Genomic DNA, 26,455 nt, shown 5'->3' on the forward strand with positions numbered 1-26,455 from the left:
AAACACATTGACTTCAATTTCCATCTTTCTCACCGTGCAAGTTGTTAGTACACCTGTTCTTTTGAAACCACAATTCTGTTTGTTCCTGTGTCTTGATGGTGTTTTCACTTTTCTCCTGCTGCCCTTGAACTTGCCAGACTCTCCAGCACTTGTGTGGTACTTTTCTCATTCATTACTTCTCTAGTGGCATTACTGAAGGGTAAACAGCTGTCTAGTCAAAATTATCTGGCCGCGTTCAGTGGGTTTTAGGTCTGAAAGGGGAGCCGAATAATGTGTGAGTAAACTGTAATGCTCTGCAAGGGTGCCAAAAAATTAGTTTGCCCAGAAATCCATTAGTAAAAAATATCAAACATTCCTAAAAATTAAACAATAGGAAAAACAAACAGGGTTTTAGTTGTTTGAAAGGACAGAACAAACATTTGGTACTTTTACTCGCTTAATACGTCAAACATGGGTCTTCTGTGCTACTTGTCAGGGGGATTCTGAATATGAAGATTAAATCTAGCATTACCCATACCTCCTAAGTGAGAGCACCTCAACATTTTGTACTTACCTTACAACTTTCATCTAAAGATCTCCAAGATCTGTGACTATTTATGTTTTAAATTACAGGAAAAAGTTAAGTTGTTTACTTGCCAATAAGTAATAAATTAGGACACTGTTTTCCAGTTTCCAGTTCCATAACTTGTAGAGAACAAATGTTTTCAATCTTTCAACAGACTTTGGAATCTTTTCATCCTTAATAAATGTTAAAGGAGAGATAAAACCCCATTGGTATCTTAGCTTTATAAGAAATGGCATTAGCCTCATTAAAGTGAGGAAATATTTTACTACAACCTTTTATAACATTTTTCTTTTTAATTCTCATTCATCCCTGATTTTGCCCTTTCCCTGCATCCATCTTCTTTTATCTCCGAATCTTTTGGTGGCTACATCAGTGTATTAGTCCATTTTCACACTGCTGATAAAGACACACCCAAGACTGGGTAATTTATAAAGAAAAAGGTTTAATGGACTCACAGTTACATGTGGCTTGGGAGACCTCACAATTACAGTGGAAGGTGAGGGAAGAGCAAAGGCACATCTTACATGGCAGCAGGCAAAAGCAAAATGAGAGCCAGGTGAAAGGGGAAACCCCTTATATAATCATCAAATCTCGTGAGGCTTATTCACCACCACGAGAACAGTGTGGGGGAATCTGCCCCTGTGATTCAGTTATCTCCCACTGGGTCCCTACTACACCACATGGGAATTATGGGAGCTACAATTCAAGATGAGATTTGGGTAGGGACACAGCCAAACCATATCAATCGGTTATTTGGTGCCTGGCTGCCAGTTGCACTCCACCGGAATCCTCCTCTTACTAGCCCAGCTGGACATTCTCCTTGCTGGTGCTCTTAGTCAAGATGTAAAGCCTGGTTAGTGTCTGAGCTGGCGGTCAGAGCACTTATCTACCCTGAATGCTGCAAACCATTTTAAACCCCTACAAATAATCAAATGTGTATTTGAACAAATCTTCAGTTTCTGGTGTTTAATTTGAATCTCAGGCTATTGTTACAGTGTTTTTTTTTTTTCTTTGATAATTGATGTCCTTTATTTAAACTCATGGGAACAGAAAGGCATTATCCTGGCTCTTCCCTGATAGTAACAACACCCCTCACAATTCATTGTGTTGTTGCACTTCTCAAGAAATTACCTATAAAACAGAGAATGCAGGCTGGGCGTGGTGGCTCATGCCTGTAATCCCAGCACTATGGGAGGCAGAGGTGGATGGATCACCTGAGATCTGGAGTTCCAGACCAACCTGGCCAACATGGCAAAACCCTGTCTTTACTAAAAATACAGAAATTAGCCGGGCATGGTGGCGGGCACCTGTAGTCCCAGCTACTCATGAGGCTGAGGCATGAGAATCGCTTGAACCCTGGAGGCAGAGGTTGCAGTGAGCCAATATTGCACCACTGCACTCCAGCCTGGGTGACAGAGCAAGACACCATCTCAAAAAAAAAAAAAAACAAAGGCCGGGCGCGGTGGCTCAAGCCTGTAATCCCAGCACTTTGGGAGGCCGACACGGGCGGATCACAAGGTCAGGAGATCGAGACCATCCTGGCTAACATGGTGAAACCCCGTCTCTACTAAAAATACAAAAAAAAAAACTAGCCGGGCGAGGTGGCGGGCGCCTGTAGTCCCAGCTACTTGGGAGGCTGAGGCAGGAGAATGGCGTAAACCCGGGAGGCGGAGCTTGCAGTGAGCTGAGATCCGGCCACTGCACTCCAGCCTGGGCGACAGAGTGAGACTCTGTTTAAAAAAAAAAAAAAAAAAAAAAAGAATAGAGAATGCAATCTAGGAGGACACTATTCTTAGAATACTTTCGTCTTATGAAAACATGATGTTTTGGAGTGTGTTTATAATACTTAAATCTAATATATGTTTAATTGTTTAATAAATATCCAGATAGGAGCCTATTCTGTTCTGTGTACTTTGCTGGTGCTGATGACTGTCATACATAAAAATAGCTAATATTATTTAGCACTGCTTCTATGCCAGGCACAATATTAAGGTGGTATTTTGTTATCCTCATTTCTCAAATGAGGAAACTTAGGCTCAGAGATTGAGTACTTGCCCAAACTCACAGTGCTTAGCTCCTCTCAGTTCCCTGCATTTCAGTGAAATTAGACATGCGGCAGTAGGGGTGATAGGGGAAAGTGATGATGGTCGTAAAACACCTAGACCTATACCTTTTTGTTTATGTCTAGTCATCATTTAGCTCAAGTTTTCCTTAACTTCTGGCAGCAGAGTATACCTAATAGTATAATTAGTCTTTAATTAAGAAGCAGCCTTGACACAGACACCCTAGTCTCCAATGTGTGATTGCATAAGGCCTCCTGTTCCCTGTGCCTGGGCTCTCATCTCTCTGATGGTCACTTGGCTGGCTCTGTCCTGTCCTTATGGTTTCAGCTCCTCCACGAAGCCCAGTCATTGCCTACCATGAATGGAGAGATCTTATCTCTTTTTCTCACTTACTCCATGAGGGACAGGACCTTGTCCATTGTGTTTGCTGCCCTTTTCCCAGATCTGGAGTGGTCTGTGGAACATGGCAGCACTCAAGAAAGACGTGTTAAAGGAATGAGTGTGTTCTTTCTTCCAGGCCAGGACTGATGCTTCATGAAATGCTCCTAATCAACCCTCTTAGACTCCAACGTAGCTGACCAGGAACCAGATTAGATAAACAATTCTGATATTTGTGGGTTTGATTTACTTAAATCCTCACTGGAGTCCAAGAGCACCCCTTGCCAGTTCCTATAGATTATGCAGCAGTATGTAGAATGGCCAGTGAAAAGTCAAGGTCACAGAGTAGCTGGACAAAGGCTTAGAAAAAACAATGCAGTGACGAGAGTTAGTGTTTAGTGCCTTTAACCTCTATTTTTGGTGAGTGGCCTTTTCCCCATTTATTCATTCCTCCAAGTCATCGAGCCCTTCTCTGTGGCAGGTCCTGTGCTAGGTCTTGGAAATACAAACAATAAGAAACTTTTGCTCTTGAGGAGCAGAGTTCGTGGGGAAGACAAAGCCATGAACAACTGTTTAACAATAGACAGAGCTAAGTATAGTAGAAAATGTGCATATAAAATATAGCGGAAATACAGAGCAGAGATGAAGACCATCTAGGGCACTAAGTGGCAGGTTCACAGAAGATGTGATCTTTAACCCGTGGCATTGTAAGCAAGAAAGCCAGCATGTGCAAAGGCAAAATTAGCATGAAAGGGCATGACATATTCTAACAACAGGGAGAAGTTCGACGTGACTGAAGCTCAGGGCACTTTTTATGGGGGAGGACAGGAGTTGATGCCCAAAAAGGAGATTGGGGCCAGATGTGAGGGATTCTATATGTGGGCTGGAAGTTGGAACTTTTTCTTGATTGGAAGGCTTTAAACATGCATGTGGCCTGATTGATTTTGGGTTTTACAAACAACTCTGGTGGCAACTTGAAGCGGTATATAAATTAGCCCAGGATCCCAGATAGAGGAGTGCTGGACCCAAGGCAATGGGCTGGAGAAGGGGGGATGATTGGAAAACTATTATAAAGGCAAACTTGGCAGAACTAAATGCACATTCTGTCATGATTCAATGTAGTGCAACAGGGAAAGAGTAGCCAAGCGTGGTGGCACACACTTGTAGTCCTAGCTACTTGAGAGGCTGAGGTGGGAGGATTGATTGAGCCCAGGAGATCGAGGCTGCAGTGAGCTGTGGTTGTGCCACTGCACTCCATCCTGGTTGGCAGAGTGAGACCCTGTCTCAAAAAAAAAAAAAAAAAAAAAAAAGAGAGAAGATTTGAGAATATCAGAATGTAATTTGAATATCTTCTCCAAAATCTTTTAGCAGGAGAAGATTGAATTTACTGAATCCTTTAGATGACTACCAAGACATATATTAGCACTCCAGTTTGCATCTCAGTAATTAAAAAAAATCCAAAGAATCAACCATCAACAAGTAGATACTTTTATGGGACAAAGAGACTTCTCCATTTTTGAAATGATGTTGCCTAGTCATCTGTCAGTCACCCTTGCATCAGGGCCATGTTCAGAGAGATGTCCAGGCCTGGTATGAGGCTGTTAGAGCCTTCCTTGCTTTTCCTTTTGTGATCTTTGAGTCAGGGTGGGAAGGATGACTAGGGTAAGCCCCGGCTGAAGCATCCACAGGGATGGTGGGGTGGAGATGATGTTTCGGGGCAGCCGTCCACAGCCAAGCCACACATTAAATTGTTTGGGGAGTAGTCCTAAAAATTAATGCTGTTGTCATGGTTTCATCTTGATTTTTATCAGCTGGATATGGATGAGGCTTCATTGTCATATACTTAATGTTTTTGCTCAGATCTTTGGCAAACCAATGTTTTTCCATGACTTTTTGACAGTTATTTTTGTTCAATAATGAATAATAAAGTGAGATTTACGGTCTGTATATGATAATGTTTGTCTTATTTTGACATTTCTTTTTTATACAGCAAAGGCCTTATAATTAGATTTTCCCTGTGCCAAAACATTGCTGCAAAACCATCTCCCTGAAAAAACGTTTCTTTGCTTCCTTTAGGAGCCGGCGTCATCTTATTTTGATTTGGAAGTTTTTTCATATGTCAGTCAGGAAATGAAACAAAAATTTCTCTTGAAAATGAATTCTTAACAAGAAAGAAATTATCTTTTGCCGAAAAATAAAACTAGAAGGGAAAACAAGAAGAAACATCTTTGAAATGCTGATGGTTCCATTGTCTTTTTAAATTCTAATTTCTGTCAAACTTTAGTGAGCAATATGGGAAACTCCCTTTTCCACCTTGTTGTAAAAGAGCTTATTTTATTCTTGTTGCTACTCCGACCAGTTTTATGTTGAACTCTTTGAAATACCCAGGAGACTGAACTAGAACTTATGGACTGCACCCGATTTCTCATATAGCTAACCAACTAATGGCCTAACTCAGTGGATTCTGCCCCATTGCTGATAAGTGGCCACCATCGGCCAGGTGCCATCTGTGGGGGTACAAGGACAGGCGAGGTTGAACTGCCCTTCTCCTGAGGCCACATCTGCAGTTGGCACTATGCCAGGAGAATGTTGGAGAAGTTGTACATGTGTCCATTGACAGTGCTTTCTCTTTGGAGTGCTCTAGAAAAAAATAGCTGTTGATAGAATCGCTTATTGCTAATGGCAAAACATCACAGAGAGCTAATTGCAAAAACAGTCACAGTCACTACATCCGTGGCCTCCCCTAATGATATGTGGAAACACCTTCCCTTTCCTACAGTAGCAACAGTGGCCAAATTCTCTGTACACCCCAGAGAATTTTTCTATCTGAGTCATAATTGAAGAGCCGCTCCTAGAATCAGATTCCAGATGCAGCCACCCTTGTCTCCATCATCTCCACTCTTATTTCCACCACCATCTTCATCCAGTACTTTCTGCTGAGCACTAACAAACATGTGCAACTGAAGGACACTACATAATATCTCAGAGAAGTGTATCTATTTAAAACAGACAACAGGCTTTTTCTAAAGTATTGAGCCAGCATCACTTATAGCAATCCAGACAACAGAGTGAAATAATCGTTCTGTCTCAGCCTTTCTTGATATCATGAGAAGAGTGTAGGCATTTCTTTCCAGTGTATTTTTGTATCACACAAACAGCACCTTCTTCTAAGTTTCGACACATTGGTTATGGGTGACTGTTACTCTGTGCAGTATCATGAACATGGAGGAATTTCTTCTGTCTGCTGATGGTGACCTTTTGTTGTTTTGAATATATGGGTCTGCTCAGCTTCAATATGAAATGTAATGTGTATTTCAAAAACTGGCCTGAGTGAATGTTTGGGCCTTGAGTTTTTGTCAAGAAGTGCTGTGGGGAGGTTTGAGGAAAGGTTCTTGTAAGTCTGTGATGTCAAATGATGAGATTGTCAGTGACCCATGTGTTGAAGAATTGTTTCCTCACCTGATCTAACTCAAGACTCTTCTCTACTCCCTTTCAAGAAGCACAGAAAAGAACTGAGAACTGGTGTGTTAAGGGCTCCACCAAAAGTCTCCTTGGCAGTAGAGCCTTGAATTTCTTCCCTACCAGCAGCTAAGGTTTCTCTAAAAGGAATTACCATCACTTTGGAATAACTTCCTATGTACACCCACAGGAAGAGTGTACACTTTGCTGAGGTTGACCGTACTTGTGGTTTTCATCAGGAAGTGAAAGTTTCTGTGGCCTACCTGTGTGAGTCCACTCTACACTAGGGATAGCAGGAGCATGGTGCTCCAGGGGCAGGGGCCTGGGGTGTCACACAGACCTTGTTGGAATCCTAGCATTGCCATCTATTCGCTGTTTGGCTTTTTCAAACCTCCTTTAAAAACAGTGACAAAATGGTTATCATACTAAACTATTTGGGTTGCTGTCAATTTTAAGAACAACAGCAGTTGCTACCATTTATTGAGCACTTAGGTTGTGTCAGGTACCCTGCCAAGAAAAGATCATAAGCATTGTCACTTCACTTGCATCGTAATAGATGAAGTAGTGCTATGGTTTGGATGTGGTTTGTTCCCATCAAAGCTCATGTGGAAGCCTAATTGCCAGTGTGTCTTGGGAGGTGGGCCCAGTAGGAAGTGTTTGGGTCATGGGGGCGGGTTCCTCATGAATAGATCAATACTGTCTCCCAGGAGTGAATTCTCACTCTCAAGGGAATGGATTAGTCCCCAGGGGAGTGGGTTGTTATAAAGTGAGGTTCTTCCTCCTCTTTGGTCCCTCTTTACCTGCACCTGCTTCTCCTTCCACTTCTCTGCCATGTTGTGATGCAGCACAAAAGCCCTCACCAGCAACTAATGCCAGTGCCCAGTGCTTGGACTTATCAGTCATCAGAATTGTGAGCCAAATAAACCTCTTTTCTTTATAAATTGCCTAGCCTCAGTATTCTGTTATAGCAACACAAAATGGACTAAATCAATTAGGGATCATCATTTCCACATGAAAATGAGGAAACTGAGGTGGTATATCACCCCTGGCCACACAGCTAGTGAGTGTCTGGCCTCAGGCTTCTATTCCAGGTCTGCCAACTCCAGATGCGGTGAGAGATAATGCAAAATCAGAGTCATTCCTAGTGCGGTCAGTGCTTAACAAACGTTCATTCTCTTTCCTCCCAGGTGCATCCTGTAGCTTTGATAGATCTCTAATTTCTTAATAAATTTTTATATGTAACATCCTATACAGCAGGAGGTCTGTCATACTGCCCTCATGTGGCTTATTTGGGTAATAGTTTTTTTTGTTTGTTTTTTAAGTTTAATGCCAAGTACGTGTTATTTAAAATGTGTCTCTAAAGTCACCTAAATATGTGGAAACTTTGGGAGTTTGTATGATTCTATAACCTCATTATGTAAGAAATGGTACTTTTTCTTTTCTACTGTCCACTTTAATGTGTAACTCTGAGCCCTCACCTGGCTGGGAAGATACTTAACTTTAGTTACTCTAGTAACTTCTACCCTGTCTTTGCCAAGATCCCCTATTCCCTCTGTTGTCTTGGAGGAGAAAGCTTCTCTTCCTTGGTATTGTACATAATGAAGCTTGATTTCACTATCATGTCAAGAAGGGAAGAATTTTTTTCACAATTATTTTTTCCATCCAATGCTCTGTTTGCAGAGACATTTATCAGCCACTAGAGAAATACTCAGCTTTCACACTTAAGAAAGAGATGTCACTGCCAGGGAGTGGAATGTTAATTCATTTTCCAGTTTAAATTGTAGAATTTTTTTTTCCAAGAGGAAAAGAAAAAGGTCAGATTTTGTCCCCACTTATAAGGAGCGTTAAGTCACGAAGTAAAATTCACTTAGTTTTCTCTTCACGTATGGGGAAGGTCCCAGCTTCCATGGACTCATTTTCCCATGCTATACAAAGTTACAGAGGTGTATTTAAAGTTTAGTGGATTATTTAGCATAGGGATCTCTCCAAAGTGCATATCATCAAGGGTCTGCTTTGTTTTCCAGTGGCCCTCTCGATGGAGGATTTAAAGGTAGATATGTGTCACACTGGGCCTTAGTTATGTCTGAGTAGTGAAAGGCAGTGTCAATGGGAAAAGGGAATTTAGGGTGGGAAAAGGCCAGGAATTTTCTTTTTTTTATTATTATTTAAGCACCATTTAATAACAATGTACATACAGTCTCTGTTCTTAAATGTATTTAAGAGTTAACATCATCCTCATGCCAAGACCTAACTGTGTTTCAGATAACGGAGGGCAGACTTTGGCAGGGGGTAATAACTGGCCCCTTCGAGGAAGAAAATGGAGCCTGTGGGAAGGAGGCGTCCGAGGGGTGGGCTTTGTGGCAAGCCCCTTGCTAAAGCAGAAGGGCGTGAAGAACCGGGAGCTCATCCACATCTCTGACTGGCTGCCAACACTCGTGAAGCTGGCCGGGGGACACACCAATGGCACCAAGCCTCTGGATGGCTTCGACGTGTGGAAAACCATCAGGTACCTACATCCTGCCCTTTTTCCTCCCAGGACAGAAACTCCAAGAGCAACCTGACTCCAGTGAGCAAGAATGATAGCTTTTGTGTTAAAGTGATAGTTCAGCTTACAAATACATGATTTTTAAGAAAAATAAATGCCTTTAGAGATATTGTAAGGATATATATTTGTAAATTATAAATTTGAGATTATGGGCCCGTGTTTTACGTGAAGAACAAGATTGTCCTCAGCCCATCCCCCTCCATGGAAGGTCTTTGAAGCTGTGAAGTTTTGCTTAGAAGTAGGCTAGCGTATTGTTAGCTTCCTGCAGGGGGTCAGGGGACTTGTCCTGTTGCCTGCTGGAAGAATGGAGGGCAAAACAGTGGGGGAAAAGCTGGGATAGGAACTAGGGATATGTTTAGTCCCATGTATTAACAAGCATCTAACAAGTACCTACTATGTGCCATACCTTGTTCTAGATACTGAGAAATTAGGAATGAACAAGTCAGTCAAGATCCTGCCTCTCAGAAAGCTGTATTCTAGTCAGGGAAAAAGGTGTTGGACAAATGAACACACAGATGGGCAAGATGACTGCCAGTGGTGATAAGTGCCAGGAAGGCAAAAAGAAGTAGTATGTTGTGATAGATAGAGCGGGCTGATGTGAAGGAGATCTATCAGGGAGCAGAACCCAGACTCAGATTTGGAAATCATGGTGGTCTTTTTCCTGTTTAACCCCCACAGTGTAGAGCAATGGCCCCCAAGGTTGGGAGGCACATGCCTTAGAGAATGCAAGATGTTCCCTTGGCGTATAGGAAGAAAATGTCAATATTTTATTTTATTAATATCTAATTTCATCTCATCCTTTTTTAAGTATATGTTTTATAAGATACATGTTAGTAGACTTGTACATAAATCTAATTTATAAATAAATATGCATATATTGGAGGTATTATTTTTATGGGTGAAATGACACCTGTCTAGTGCAATGGTTTTCAACCTCTGTTTGGTGTTACAGCTCTGTTTGGGGGTAGCACCTGACTGACTGTCCCTTAGTGGCCAGGGGGAGAGGACTTCCTCATGCCATCTCTTCATCCCACTCGAGGTGTCCCAGCTCAAGAACAGTAGGTTTCAGGTTTCTAGTTAAAGGAAATACACAATGGAGTATTTAGGAGTAAAAAGCCATGATGTATTTAACATATCCTCAAATGGTTCAGAAAAAAATTGTGTGTGTGTGTGTGTGTGTGTGTGTATGTACATGTGTACAGAGAGAATTCAAATGGACTGCAAAATTAAATAAAAGAATGTAGGTAAGGTGCATAGGTATTCTTTTGTTATGTCTTATTTTTGCAACTTTTAGTAAATTTGAAATTATTTCAGAATAAAAGTATTTTAAAAATAGGAAGGTCTGACAGTACTGCACCCACATTTCCAGAAGGCCAACAACTGACTACAATCAAATAGCTGCTGCTTTCTGTAGATGAAGTATCCACCCTTCAAATCTTCAGTCTCTATTGCTCCTGAGTTCCAATACAGGTCCACTACACTCATTTATGTTACCTACCTAGTCTCTGTAGGCATTTAAGTTTATGGTCCGTGCTGAACATAATCATAGTATTCACCATTCTGGAAATACCATGCTTTAACCAATCTGCAGTTGCAAAATATATAGATTATTTCTTATCTTTTTATATTATCAATTTTTCTGGAATTAATAATTAATGTTAAAAAATAGTAGGGTTGGCCAGGCGCGGTGGCTCAAGCCTGTAATCCCAGCATTTTGGGAGGCCGAGATGGGCAGATCATGAGGTAAGGAGATCGAGACCATCCTAGTGAACACGGTGAAACCCCGTCTCTACTAAAAATACAAAAAACTAGCCGGGCGTGGTGGCGGGCACCTGTAGTCCCAGCTACTCGGGAGGCTGAGGCAGGAGAATGGCGTGAACCCGGGAGGCGGAGCTTGCAGTGAGCTGAGATCCGGCCACTGCACTCCAGCCTGGGCGACAAAGCAAGACTCCGTCTCAAAAAAAAAAAAAAAAAAAAAAAATAGTAGGGTTGAGCAGCCTAACATTAGTTTTTACAAAGGAAGTTTGATAGCTATTCAAGTTTAAACTTTGAAGTCCTGTGAGTTCAGGAATGGATAGAAGAAATGTTCAGCCAGGCCGCTCAACCTCACACAACATGGAGTCTATTGGTTCTTCTCTAATGGGCCTCACCCAGAAGGGTGAGACTAGGAAAGGTCCTCATCTCTTACAAACCCAAGGGAAAATCTGATTTCATTAGTTCTATTACCTTCTTTCAATTATTTTGCAACTCAAAGTTCCATGTTTTCCTTGGAGAATTTACTAATTTTTAAAGATCACTTTTCAAGCAGCAACGTTTATAGTATTGGGTAGCCATTTCTTCACCATTTCTAAACATTATTTTGGTTCTTATGCGTCATATTATTTTCATATTATTTTAAAATCCTCACTAGCCTCAAATTGTTTCCTCATATTCTTGCCCGAAAAGTTGATTTGTCAGTTTGGAGACAATGATGGGTTTATGACGTGTCCTTTCGAGAACTCTCTACAGCTTCCAAGTCACAGAAACATTAATGCCACTGAACAGCTCAGCTGAGAAACAAAGCAATAAAGCCTTTTCTCTCACCAGAAATTTTGAAACTTTGTGCTCATTATTTGCTCATTCATATGAGATGACTTTTTTCTTTTTCTTTAAAACACTTCTGCGTCTATCCATGATCTAAACTTTATATGTTAAATTTAAATTTATTTTCCCCGAGTGTGAGTACTATATGTAATTGTAGATAATTTGCAAACTACAAAAAATAAAAATAATTGTCTGGGCACGGTGGCTCACGCCTGTAATCCCAGCACTTTGGGAGGCTGAGGTGGGTGGACCACCTGAGGTCTGGAGTTGAAGACTAGCCTGGCCAACATGGTGAAACCCCGTCTCTACTGAAAATATAAAAACTAGCCAAGTGTGGTGGTGAGCACCTGTAATCCCAGCTACTTAGGAGGCTGAGGCAGGAGAACCCAGGAGACGGAGGTTGCAGTGAGCCGACACAGTGCCACTGCACTCCAGCCTCGGCAACAGAGTGAGACTCCGTCTCAAAAAAAAAAAATAATAATAATAATCACTCAAATCTTACCTAGAAACAACTACTATAAACATTTTGTCATATTTCCTTATAATTTTTCTTTTCAGCATTTTTTTACTACATCTTTTTTCCTTATTTAACAGACCATTGGTTTTTGATTGTGTCATCCAAGAAACTCACTGCAAACACTATTTGTCACTGCACATTCGAGCGCATGGATATACCTTGATATACTTAACCTTCCCTTGACTTTCTTTTTTAGTTTTTAAAAACAATAGCTCTGAAATGAACTCTTTCTATATGAACTCTTTGTCTACATTTTGGATTTTTTCCCTTAGATATAAATGATTTGAAATTAAATCACTGAGCTAAAGAAAGTGACCAGTGTTGGGGCTTGAAAAACAATACCCCAAACTGGAGGCCCCAGAAGCAGCCTCTACAACAAAAGTTTTTCTCTGACTTCCTCCTGCTCTCTTGTCTCTCAGTCTCATTTTTTCCTGAGGCAAGCCATAGAAACTAGAATCCTTCTTCCCCAAGGCAGGTCGTAGAAACCAGGACCCCTTCTCCCCAGGGCTAATCATAAAACCTAGAAATATTATTCTAATTTTCCCTCTGCCCTATTTGTGTGAAAAGTGGCCATGAAAAAGTTATCTGGCCTACCTTGTTTAACTGTAGGTCGTAACACTCCCATTCCAGAGCGGGTCCTACCCCACACCCAGAAGGAAGGAATGCATGCCCAGAGAGGCCAAGAAGAATCTAGACAGACAGGCCTTGCTGGGTTTCGCCACTCAGGCTATTAGCATTAGAGCATACCCTTTTGTCCAATTATATTTCTACACGGCTGTCCATACTTTGTTAAACCTATACATAAAAATGAACGATTTCCTCTATATCTTTGGGTCTTCTTTCTAAAGACTCCCATGTATACACATTAAATAAATTTGCATGCCTTTTCTCCTGTTAATCCACCTTTTGCGAGTTGATTTTTCAGTGAACTTTCAGAGGGCCAAGGATGGCCCCTACATTATTTTAAAAGCATTTGATAAATATTACAAAACTGCTTTCTAAAAAGGTTGTGCCAATGTTCTCTTGTACAAGTGTAGAAAGTGCTCATCTTCCTCATAGCTTTTCCTTATCAAGCTTTTTAAAAAATCTTTGCTAATATTATAGACAAAATGGTCTTGTATTAACTTGATTTATTATTATTATGGAGATTAATGTTTAACTTTTTAGATTCCATTTGTATTTTCTCTTTTGAAAGTATTCATTCCATGTGCTTTTACACTTATTTTACTGAAAAGTGGATGTTTTCTTATGGATTTGTTTGCTCCTTTATGTCAGGCTTTTTGACTGTTGTATTTCTTGCAAATATTTTTCCTTTTTTTGTGTGTGTTTTTATTTTGTTGATGTCTTCTACATGGATGTCTTTCCCACGTTTATTTGTCAATGAAATGCTTTTCTCTTGCTTTTTTGTTCAGAAGTCTTTTTCTCAGCTTCAAATGTGCTAAATGTCTACATTTTCTTCTAGGTGTTGTGGTTTGAGTTTCTTCCATGTATTTCTTTTTTCTTTTTTTTTTTTTAAGACAGAGTCTTGCTCTGTCACCCAGACTGGAGTGTAGTGATATGATCTGGCTCACTGAAATCTCTGCCTCCTGGGTTCAAGCAATTCTCATGTCTCAGCTTCCCAAGTAGTTGGTATTACAGGTATGCATCAACACACCCAGCTAATTTTTGTATTTTTAGTAGAGTCTGGGTTTCGCCATGTTGGTCCAGCTGGTCTTGAACTCCTGGCCTCAGGTGATCCACCTACCTTGGCCTCCCAAAGCGCTGGAATTACAGGTGTGAGCCATTGCGCTCAGCCATAATTCTTAAATTGTTGCAAGATGGTGTGCGTGTTATGTGAGGTCAGTATCCAAATCAGAGGAGTAATTTTTTTTGCAGTTTTTTAAGATTATAGGTCTCTTTGAGACCAATGAAAACTGTGAACTTACAGGAAAAAAGTACCTAAACATAGGCACAAAAATCTAGATATTACCTATTTTATGATATTAGAAATTGATTATACATTCTTTTCTAAAACATTCTTTACAAGCCTATGCCCCTTTTGCTCGTTTTAATGCAAAACTTAATGCCCACTTCATGGTAAAAAGGAAATAAAACAAAAATGTCCAAGCAAAGCAAATCCTGAACTTTAATTCAGGTTATCATCAACTTTCAATGTAAAGGCTGTAGAGGTTTGGCTTGGAGTAGGAGAAAGCTTTGAGTGATTTTGAGGTGGCAACATTTGTGGCATGCTTGATATCCAGTCAGTTTTGATTTTTGTTTTGTTTTGTTTTGGTGGCAAAAATGTTGTAAACCCTGGCTTGCATAAGGACATAATAGCACATGGAATCAAAGCTTTATAGCACACTTTGCCAGGTGAGGGTAGGATTGAATTGAAAAATAATCGAATTCATTTTGAGTCCCAAATTTACTGAGGTTATTATCTTTGGCAGAGTTCACATCATTGATGTTTGTCCATATAGCTAAATTTTAGATTATAAATCCACATTTCAACCTTAAGATTATGTTGATCAGAAGTAACCTTTAAGAGTTTGGCTCATGTTTGCTTCTGACTGCAGAGAAATTGGGAAAAGTCTAATCACTCTTAGCTCCAAATTGCAGATCTTTCTTCGGTGTTAGCTGGTTCTCCTAGCGACCAATCTGTTATGCAACTGGGGCACATTGTTCTTCAGCAGCATACATAGTGGTGACTGCAGGGCTTTAACCAAAAGATAGGACGAAAAGTATTGCCCAAGTAGGCTATAATGGGCTTTCTTTTTTAATTATTATTATTTAAAAAGTACAGTTTCTGCCCAAAGTTTGATCATGCATTTCAAGACCTGGTTTGTGGAAATTCAGCAAATTTCTATTTAGAAAGAAAAAAACTGCTCTCATTCTGTTCCCATTGCTTGAGAAAAATTCCTGAAATAATAATTCAGCCTCCAGCCTAATGAAGTTGGTGCTCCTCGCAGCATTAGGCAAGCCTTCTTTCAGAATCGGTGGCAGGACCTTTGGCACCCCTGCCTGCTGATACAGAAATCGCCCAGTCACATTGACGTCTGGTGTGTCTTTTCCAAAGCAGCAAAAACAAATGGACAGCCAAATGTCAGAGACACCCGATCTGTGCCCAGAGATCTGAAACTTTTTTTCCAGAAATGGAAATACCACTTTCAAGATGATGGTAGTTTTTGAAAATTTGAAGAGGCTCATGAAATAGGAATGCCAGTAACGGATGAAAAACAGTTGTCTGTGCTGAGAGCATCAGAAGTTTTATTAGCTGTATAGTTACAAATTTCTCTTAGGACTGCTTCAAAATATTAAAATGTTAGAAGAAATAGCAGTTCTGGAGTGGGTGACATTATTTACAATAGGAGCTCCTTCAACTCCTTCCGTTTTTCTTCTTTCCAAGCCACAGACCATGTTTGCCATTTCTAGGGGACACGACTTCTCTAAGCTCTTTCCGATTCTGTGTAGTTTTTCTGCTTTTCAACTCCATAAGTAGCCTATACGTTGTTTGAAGACATTTCATAAGGTTGGTTGACAAGAAGGAAAACCAAAGGGTTAAAACTTTGCAAGTTTCTTTTTAATTATTTTATCTTTAATTAAACAATGTAAAACATAAGCAGACCAGGCGTGGTGGCTCATGCCTATAATCCCAGCACTATGGGAGGCTGAGGAGAGAGGATTGCTTGAGCCCAGGAGCTTGAGACCAGCCTGGGCAACAAAGCAAAACCCTGTCTCTACAAAAAATACAAAAATTAGCTGGGTGTGTCGGCACACACCTGTAGTCCCAGCTACTCAGGAGGCTGAGGCAGGAGGATCGCTTGAGCCTGCAGTGAGTTGTGATCATGCCCCTGCACTCCAGCCTGGGCAACAGAGCAAGATCCTGTTCCAGGAAAAAAACCAAAAAGCAAATCTCCTGATCATAATGGTAGGATTTTTTTTTTAATCATCAATGGGAAACACTTTTAGATGTCATGACAGTGGTGACAACTCAATATTAAAATATCTTAAAAATGTAATATGTCATTATAAAGACTTTTCCCCCACTATCAATATCATTTCAAGAAGAAAGTTAAAGGAAAAACAAATATTTTCGCCTCAATGTTACAGATGTCATGAAGCCAAATAAAGCATGATGGTCCATGAGCTAAATGTTAACCTCCGATCTAAAATGGATACTTCAAGAAAAAAAATAAAATAAAATGATACTTCATTCCACATACTAACAAGAGAACTCACACTGATTATTGAATAATATTTCTCTTTTTGCTGACTTATGGCACTATTTTAGGTTTTAAGTTCTTATGAGTACTGTGATCTGTCTTGGGGCCCCCTGTTTTAGCCCACTGACTTATGTGTTCTCATGCTGGCATCTGACTATTGTAATCATTGTCTTTTTCGAGTGTATTTAAATATCTGGTAGAAATGGTTATCAGCCTCTCCTTCATTATATTGTCTTTATAAAATTTTCTTGACAAGTCTCACTTTTTAATTTTTCTTGGTGAACTCTAGAATTATTTTGTTAAAAGAAAAGCTTCTCATAAATTATACTGAGTGAGATTAAGCCTGTAAATTAATCTGGCAGCAATGTACATATTCATGTTTTTCACTTGGACACTTGAAGTTGTCCCCCAGCTTACTGATGCTCTTTTTATTTTCTCGTTATTTCATTTTACCTGATTCACTTTGCTATAATAGTACTCACCAGTAGACAATAAGCTAATGTCTACAGCATCTTGAACAGAAAGAATTTAACAAGAATTCTGTATATTATTAATATTATTTATGTTTGAATATAATATGTTGAATGTATTTATGTTTGAATGTTAGAATATTAATATTATTTATGTTTGAATGTAATTATTTATGTTTGAATTCTTTCATATGAAAGGATGTATTCTATGGGGAATGGTGCAAATGGTGATTTTTTTCTTTGACCCATGTATTTAGCAGTGCATTGTTTAGTTTCCAAATTTTGGGTTTTTCCCTAGTTATATTACTGATTTCTAGTTTATTTCAGTTGTGATTTTGAGGACCACAAATAATTGAAATGCTTTTTATTATTTCAATTATTATTACTTTTTTTTTTAACAGAGACAAGGTCTCAATTTGTCACCCAGGCTAGAGTACAGTGGTGCAATCATAGCTCACTGCAACTTCTGCCTCCTGGGCTGAAGCAATCCTTCCACCCCAGCCTCCCAAGTAGCTGGCACTACAGGCGTGTACTGCTACACCCAGCTAATTTTTAAATTTTTATTTTGTAGAGGCAAGGTCTCACTATGTTGCCTCAGCTGGTCTCAAACTCCTGGGCTCAAGCAATCCTCCTGCCTCAGCCTCCCAAAACGCTGGGATTACAGGTGTGAGGCATCGCTCCTGGACTAATTCTTTTAAATTTGAGACTTGGCCTAGCAGATGGTCTTTGTTGTCCATATCAGGTGTAATTGAAAAGAATGTGTATTCTGTAGTTGTTAAGTATAGTGTTAGGTTTTTCTTTATGATCCAGTCTGTAATGTTTTATTTTAGTAGATGAGTTTATACATATTTTTAAGTATTTTTATTTCTATTCTTAGTTTTGTCATTGTTTTGTTACATTTACTTTTTGTCTTTGACCTTTTATTTAGTAGTTCTTTAATATTTAGAAAAATTTATATTTTATCCTACTGTTCATCATTATGCAAATATCTTTATATAATTCCTTAGTCCCTTTTTTCTTACTTAGGTTCCACTATTTGGTTTGTCACCTTTAAATGACATCTTCAGCTTCCACTTATTACCCGTAAGGAAGTCAAGCAACTTATGCAACTTTATTCATTCTCTTCCAGTTTTGCCATTTAAGTAGTATTATTCCTACTTTATCAGAGCATGTAATATGTAATACTGTTCTCTCTTTATCCACAATTTTGTTTTAGTTTTAGATCTACAATAATATATTCAATACTGACCACCCATCCACTTCTAAAGTATTCGCAATTATCTCTTACTTGGAGGAATTCATCCTTGAATAGATTTCCCAGGATTCTTTGAATTCTTGCATGTTTATTAAAACATTTTGTACAACCTTGATAATTGAACACCAGCTCAACCGGTTAAAATAAAACCTTTGTCCCACACTTTCTTGCTTTGAGTTTCTTGAAAATGTTACCCTAATCTTTACTTGTTTTCTGTGTTACTGTTGATAAGTCTAATATCAGCCCGATTTTATTCATTTGCAAGTGACTTTGTGTTTTTTGTCTGAGCAACCAGATTTTTTGTTATCACTATTATTATAGTTATTATTTTAAATCTAAGAATTTTTCCAGATGTGTCGCAAAGGTGACCCTTCTGTGTCAGTTTTCTCAGATACAAAGTGAGTTATTTCACCTTGTATATTCAGATCTTCTTTTATTTCAGAGTTTTAAAAAATTGCAGTTTTAAATATTATATTCCACTGTTTTGTTTTTCTTCTTCAAGAACTCCCAATTATAGGTATTATTGAATCTTCTTTACATAAATTTTGTTTCTGTCAATTTCTCTCATATCCTCTTTGCCTCTTTATTTTTTCTTTATTTTGAATTAATTATCTTTTCTCTTTTAATTTCTATTCTCTACATGCTTTCACATAGAGAATGTCATGTATAATGTCATTTCTAAGATTTTGTCTTTTTTTTCCCAGTTCCTTTCCTTTAAAAAGTGTAATGTCTGAGTTTTGCAATTTCTGAATCATGGTTGTTTTTTCTTTAATATTGGCAGTTGCTGATTTCATTATATTTAATTCATGTTGAAATATCCTGTAACAGTTTTCCTCTGCCTTATGACTGTTTTTCCATAGTAGGCGAATGTTTTCATTTGCCAAATTTTTGAATTCTCATTTTCTACTTTTTTTTTTTTTTCTTTTTTGAGACGGAGTCTGGCTCTGTCGCCCAGGCTCTGAGATCGCCCAGTGCAGTGGCCGGATCTCAGCTCACTGCAAGCTACGCCTCCCTTTGCACCATTCTCCTGCCTCAGCCTCCCGAGTAGCTGGGACTACAGGCGCCCGCCACCTCGCCCGGCTATTTTTTTGTATTTTTTAGTAGAGACGGGGTTTCACCGTGTTAGCCAGGATGGTCTCGATCTCCTGACCTCGTGATCCGCCCGTCTCGGCCTCCCAAAGTGCTGGGATTACAGGCTTGAGCCACCGCGCCCGGCCCTACTTTTTTTTTTAACTCATATGGTAACTTTGCATACATGCTAAGTTCTTTTTGGTTTTGTTCATGTTTACATATGTTGGCTTTTCCTGGATCTACGATAGCAGGCAATCCATAGGGGTGGGATTTGGACAATTTCATTTACTTCAGGTGCTTCAAGACCACTGTCTATTGCTACAGTGAAGTGCAGCTTCTTTGCTAAATGTAGCCCTTTTCTTTTTGGTCTGCCTTCTCACGATTCTCTGATACTGTGTTGTTGTAATAGAACCCTGATCTTTGGCCATGTCCTTCTTTCCCTTTACCATCCGTCTTCCAAAGAACACTTGTTCTTCAGCTGCTCGTCTCTCAGCATTGGTATCTGCCCAAGGCAGCCACTCTTGTCCTGCACACTTCCTTATCCAAGCCACTTCCTTGGACTCCCTTTCGACTCCCCCCTAGCCAGTGCTTTGATCTGTCAGGTATGAGACCTCTATCAACATTTTGTCCCTTGGGTGCAGCCTTCTCTTTCTGGAGTTTACCTTATCAGACATGATTTGAGTCCTTTCCCCTTGATATGGTTTGGCTGTGTCCCCACCCAAATCTCATCTTGAATCCCCATGTGTTATGGGAGGGACCCAGTGGGAGGTAATTGAATCATGGGGCAGGCCTTTCCCATGCTGTTCTCATGATAGTGAATAGGTCTCACAAGATCTGATGGTAATATAAGGGGGAATTTCCCTGCACAAGCTCTCATTTTGCCTGCCGCCATCTATGTAAAACGTGACTTGCTCCTCTTGCTTTCCACCGTGACTGTGAGGCCTCCCCAGCCATGTGAATCTGTAAGTCCAAATAAACCTCTTTCTTTGGTAAATTGCCCAGTCTTGGGTATGTCTTTATCAGCAGCATGAAAACAGACTAATACAGTAAATTGGTCCAGTAGAGTGGGGCACTGATGAAAAGTTACCTGAAAATGTGGAAGCGGCTTTGGAACTGGGTAATAGGCAGAGGTTGGAACAGTTTGGAGGGCTCAGAATAAGACAGGAAAATGTGTGAAAGTTTGGAACCTCCTAGAGATTTGTTGAATGGCTTTGCCCAAAATGCTGATAGCAATATGGACAATAAAGTCCAGACTGAGGTGGTCTCAGATGGAGATGAGGAACTTGTTGGGAACTGGAGCAAAGGTGACTCTTGCTATGTTTTAACAAAGAGACTGGCGACATTTTGCCCCTGCCCTGGAAATCTGTGGAACTTTGAATTTGAGAGAGATGATTTAGGGTATCTGGCAGAAGAAATTTCTAAGCAGCAAAGCATTCAAGAGGTTATGTGGGTTCTGTTAAAGGCATTCAGTTTTATAAGGGAAGCAGAGCATGAAAGTTTGGATAATTTGCAGCCTGATAATGTGATGGAAAAGAAAATTCCATTTTCTGAGGAGAAATTCAAGCAGACTGCAGAAATTTGCGTAAGTAGTCAGAAGCCAAATGTTGATTCCCAAGACAATGGGAAAAATGTCTCCAAGGCATGTCAGGGTCTTCATGGCAGCACTGGAGGCCTAGGAGCAAAAAGTTGTTTCAGGGGCCAGGCCTAGGGTACCTGTGCTGTGTACAGCCTAGGGACTTGGTGCCCTGTGTCCCAGCCACTCCAGCCATGGCTGAAAGGGGCCAATGTAGAGCTTGGGCCATGGTTTCAGAGGGTGCAAGCCGCAAACCTTGGCAGCTTCCACGTGGTGTTCAGCCTGCTAGTGCACAGAAGTCAAGAATTGGGGTTTGGGAACCTCTGCCTATATTTCAGAAGATGTGTGGAAATGCCTGGATGCCCAGGCAGAAGTTTGCTGCAGGGGTGGGGTCCTCATGGAGAACCTCTTCTAGGGCAGGGCGGAAGGGAAATGTGGGGCCAGAACCCCTACACAGAGTCCCTACTGGGACACCCCCTAGTGGAGCTGTGAGAAGAGGACCACCATCCTCCAGACCCAGAATGATAGACCCATGACAGCTTGCACGATGCACCTGGAAAAGCCACAGACACTCAATGCCAGTCCGTGAAAGCAGCCGGGAGGGAGGTTGTACCCTGCAAAGTCACAGGGGCAGAGCTACCCTAGACCATGGGAACCCACCTCTTGCATCAGCGTGACCTGGATGTGAGACATGGAGTCAAAGGAGATCATTTTGGAGCTTTAAGATTTGACTGCCCCACTGGATTTCGGACTTGCGTGGGCCCTGTAGCCCCTTTGTTTTGGCCAATTTCTCCCATTTGGAATGGTTGTATTTACCCAATGTCTGTTTCCCCCTTGTATTTAGGAAATAACTAGCTTGCTTTTGATTTTACAGGCTTATAGGCATAAGGGACTTGCCTTGCCTCAGATGATACTTTGGAATGTGGACTTTTGAGTTAATGCTGAAATGAGTTAAGAGTTTGGGGGAGTGTTGGGAAGGCATGATTGGTTTTGAAATAGGAGGACATGAGATTTGGGAGGGGCCAGGGGTGGAATGATATGGTTTGGCTCTGTGTCCCCACCAGATATCATCTTGAATTGTACTCCCATAATTCTCATGTGTTGCGGGAGGGACCCGGTGGCAGGTAATTGAATCATGGGGGCAGTTTCCTCCATACTGTTCTCATGGTACTGAAAGTCTCATGAGATCTGATGGTTTTATCAGGGGTTTCTCCTTTTGCATCTTCCTCATTCTCTCTTTGCCCGCTGTCATCCATGTAAGATGGGACTTGCTCCTCCTTGCCTTCCACCATGATTGTGAGGCTTCCCCAGCCATGTGTAACTGTAGTCGAATTAATCCTGTTTATTTTGTAAATTGTCCAGTCTCGGGGATGTCTTTATCAACAGCATGAAAATGGACTAATACACCCCTCTTGTACCCCCTCCCCCTCTTTTGCATAGTTCTAGCCTGACTCTGCCCTTGGGTGGGTACCGGCCCTGACTCTGCCCTTGGGTGGGTATCGGCCCTGACTCTTCAGGTCTCAGAGGGTGGTTTCCTCACTTCCCCCAGGATGTAAATAGGCCCTGTCTCCTGCTTGTGTCAGGCTTATGCTTTGATTGATTTTACTTTCTTTCTTTATCAATATGGTTTTTAAAGAGAATGTATGAAGGGATTTAAAATTTAGATGGCCACCATTATTCTATGAAAATCTAGAAATTCACATGTTCTTAGGATCTTGTTCCACTTTAAGAAAAACAGCACTAGAAACTATAGATAAAACATTATACATATGGCTTATGAAGTAAAGATGATAGGAACAATAACCAGTAGCCCTGCATGAAAAGGCTACGAAGTGACTATCTATCTATGTTTTTATTAGTAGTAGTAGTAGTAGTAGTAGTAGTATACTTTAAGTTCTAGGGTACATGTGCACGATGTGCAGGTTTGTTACATATGTATACATGTGCTGTGTTGGTGTCCTGCACCCATTAACTCGTCATTTACAATATGTATTTCTCTTAATGCTATCCCTTCCCTGTCCCCCCACCCCATGACAGGCCCCAGTGTGTGATGTTCCCCGCCCTGTGTCCAAATGTTCTCATTGTTCAATTCCCACCTATGAGAGAGAACATGTGGTGTTTGGTTTTCTGTCCTTGCAATAGTTTGCTCAGAATGATGGTTTCCAGCTTCATCCATATACCTACAAAGGACATGAACTCATCCTTTTTTATGGCTGCATAGTATTCCATGGTATATATGTGCCACATTTTCTTAATCCAGTCTCTCATTGATGGACATTTAGGTTGATTCCATGTCTTTGCTATTGTGAATAGTGCCACAATAAATATATGTGTGCATGTGTCTTTATAGTAGCATGATTTATAGTCCTTTAGGTATATACCCAGTAATGGGATCACTGGGTCAAATGGTATTTCTAGTTCTAGATGCTGGAGGAATCGCCACACTGTCTTCCACGAGGGTTCAACTAGTTTAACACTCCCACCAACAAAGTAAAAGTGTTCCTGTTTCTCCACATCCTCTCCAGCACCTGTTGTTTCCTGACTTTTTAATGATCACCATTCTAACTGGTGTGAGATGGTATCTCATTGTGATTTTGATTTGCATTTCTCTGATGACCAGTGATGATGAGCATTTTTTCGTGTGTCTGTTGGCTGCATAAATGTCTTCTTTTGAGAAGTGCCTGTTCATATCCCTTTCCTACTTTTTGATGGGGTTATCTGATTTTTTCTTGTAAATTTATTTCAGTTCTTTGTAGATTCTGGATATTAGCTCTTTGTCAGATGGGTAGGTTGCAAAAATTTTCTCCCATTCTGTAAGTTGCCTATTCACTCTGATGATAGTTTCTTTTTGCTGTGCAGAAGGTCTTTAGTTTAATTAGATCCCATTTGTCTATTTTGGCTTTTGTTGCCATTGCTTTTGGTGTTTTAGTCATGAAGTCCTTGCCCATGCCTATGTCCTGAATGGTATTGCCTAGGTTTTCTTCTAGGGTTTTTATGGTTTTAGGTCTAACATTTAAGTCTTTAATCCATCTCAAATTAATTTTTGTATAAGGTGTAAGGAAGGGATGCAGTTTCAGCTTTCTACTTATGGCTAGCCAGTTTTCCCAGCACCATTTATTAAATAGGGAATACTTTCCTCATTTCTTGTTTTTGTCAGGTTCGTCAAAAATCAGAAGGTTGGATTTCTGAGGCCTCTGTTCTGTTCCATTGGTCTATATCTCTATTTTGGTACCAGTACCATGCTGTTTTGGTTATTGTAGCCTTGTAGTATAGTTTGAAGTCAGGTAGTGTGATGCCTCCAGCTTTGTTCTTTTTGCTTAGGATTGTCTTGGCAATGCGGGCTCTTTTTTGGTTCCATATGAATTTTAAAGTAGTTTTTTCCAATTCTGTGAAGAAAGTCATTGGTAGCTTGATGGGGATGGCATTGGATCTATAAATTACCTTGGGCAGTATGGCCATTGTCATGATATTGATTCTTCCTATCCATGAGCATAGAATGTTCTTCCATTTGTTTGTGTCCTCGTTTATTTTGTTGACCAGTGGTTTGTAGTTCTTGAAGAGGTCCTTCACATCCCTCATAAGTTGAATTCCTAGGTATTTTATTCTCTTTGAAGCAATTGTGAATGGGAGTTCACTCAGAACTTGGTTCTGTTTGTCTGTTATTGGTGCATAGGAATGCTTGTGATTTTTACACATTGATTTTGTATCCTGAGACTTTGCTGAAGTTGCTTATCAGCTTAAGGAGATTTTGGGCTGAGACGAGGTTTTCTACATATACAATCATGTCATCTGCAAACAGGGACTTCCTCTTTTCCTAATTGAATACCCTTTATTTCTTTCTCCTGCCTGATTGCCCTGGCCAGATCTTCCAACACTATGTTGAATAGGAGTGGTGAGAGAGGGCATCCCTGTTTTGTGCCAGTTTTCAAAGGGAGTGCTTCCAGTTTTTGCCCATTCAGTATGATATTGGCTGTGGGTTTGTCATAAATAGCTCTTATTATTTTGAGATACGTCCCATCAATACCTAATTTATTGAGAATTTTTAGCATGAAGGGCTGTTGAATTTTGTTGAAGGCCTTTTCTGCATCTGTTGAGATAATCATGTGGTTTTTGTCTTTAATTCTATTTATATGCTGAATTACATTTATTGATTTGCATATTTTGAACCAGCGTTGCATCCCAGCGATTAAACCAACTTGATCTTGGTGGATAAGCTTTTTGATGTGCTGCTGGATTTAGTTTGCCAGTATTTTATTGAGGATTTTTGCATCGATGTTCATCAGGGATATTGGTCTAAAATTCTCTTTTTTTGTTGTGTTTCTGCTAGGCTTTGGTATCAGGATGATGCTGGCCTCATAAAATGAGTTAGGGAGGATTCCCTCTTTTTCTATTGATTGGAATAGTTTCAGAAGCAATGGTACCAGCTCCTCCTTATACCTCTGGTAGAATTCGGCTGTGAATCCATCTGGTCCTCCACTGTTTTTGGTTGGTAGGCTATTAATTATTGCCTCAATTTCAGAGCCTGTTATTGGTCTATTCAGGGATTCAACTTCTTCCTGGTGTAGTCTTGGGAGAGTGTATGTGTCCAGGAATTTATCCATTTCTTCTAGTTTTTCTAGTTTATTTGTGTAGAGGTGTTTATAGTATTCTCTGATGGTAATTTGTATTTCTTTGGGGTCGGTGGTGATATCCCCTTTATCATTTTTTATTGCATCTATTTGATTCTTCTCTCTTTTCTTCTTTATTAGTCTTGCTAGTGGTCTATCAATTTTGTTGATCTTTTCAAAAAACCAGCCTTCTAGGCCGGGCGTGGTGACTCATGCCTGTAATCCCAGCACTTTGGGAGGCCGAGGCAGGCAGATCACGAGGTCAGGAGATTGAGACCATCCTGGCTAACATGGTGAAACCCCATCTCTACTAAAAAAAAATAAAATAAAAAATAAATTAAAAAAATAGCCGGGCGTGGTGGCAGGCACCTGTAGTCCCAGTTGCGGCGGGAACCCGGGAGGTGGAGCTTGTAATGAGCCAAGATCACGCCACTGCCCTCCAGCTTGGGCCGCAGAGTGAGACTGTCTCAAAAAAAAAAAACCAAAAAAACAAAAAATACAGCTCCTGGAGTCATTGATTTTTTGAAGGATTTTTTGTGTGTGTGTCTCTATGTCCTTCAGTTCTGCTCTGATCTTAGTTATTTCTTGCCTTCTGCTATGTGTTTGCTCTTGCTTCTCTAGTTCTTTTAATTGTGATGTTAGGGTGTCGATTTTAGACCTTTCCTGCTTTCTCTTGTGGGCATTTAGTGCTATAGTTTTCCCTCTACACACTGCTTTAAATGTGTCCCAGAGATCCTGGTATGTTGTGTCTTTGTTCTCATTGGTTTCAAATAACATCTTTATTTCTGCCTTCATTTCGTTATGTACCCAGTAGTCATTCAGGAGCAGGTTGTTCAGTTTCCATGTAGTTGTGTGGTTTTGAGAGAGTTTCTTAATCCTGAGTTCTAGTTTGATTGTACTGTGGTCTGAGAGACAGTTTGTTATAATTTCTGTTCTTTTACATTTGCTGAGGAGTACTTTACTTCAATTCAACAAGAAGAGCTAGCTTTCCTAAATGTATATGCACGCAATACAGGAGCACCCAGATTCATAAAGCAAGTCTTTAGAGACCTACAAAGAGACTTAGACTCCCACACAATAATAATGGGAGACTTTAACACCCCACTGTCAACATTAGACAGATCAATGAGACAGAAGGTTAACAAGAATATCCAGGACTTGAACTCA

At 40.2% G+C, this 26,455-nt stretch overlaps 1 protein-coding gene across 1 annotated transcript in view; it reads left to right on the forward strand.

Annotated features, from left to right (window-relative positions):
• ARSB (arylsulfatase B) overlaps positions 1–26,455 on the forward strand; it is a 194,276-nt gene that overhangs the window by 85,233 nt on the left and 82,588 nt on the right. Inside the window, exon 5 of the mRNA XM_050795673.1 lies at positions 8,728–8,971. Within this exon, the coding sequence (XP_050651630.1) occupies positions 8,728–8,971 (244 nt within the window). The remainder of the gene's footprint in view (positions 1–8,727; positions 8,972–26,455) is intronic.

This window comes from Macaca thibetana, chromosome 6 (genome assembly GCF_024542745.1).
Source record: "Macaca thibetana thibetana isolate TM-01 chromosome 6, ASM2454274v1, whole genome shotgun sequence".
In the NCBI taxonomy this organism is placed as follows: Eukaryota; Metazoa; Chordata; class Mammalia; order Primates; family Cercopithecidae; genus Macaca; species Macaca thibetana.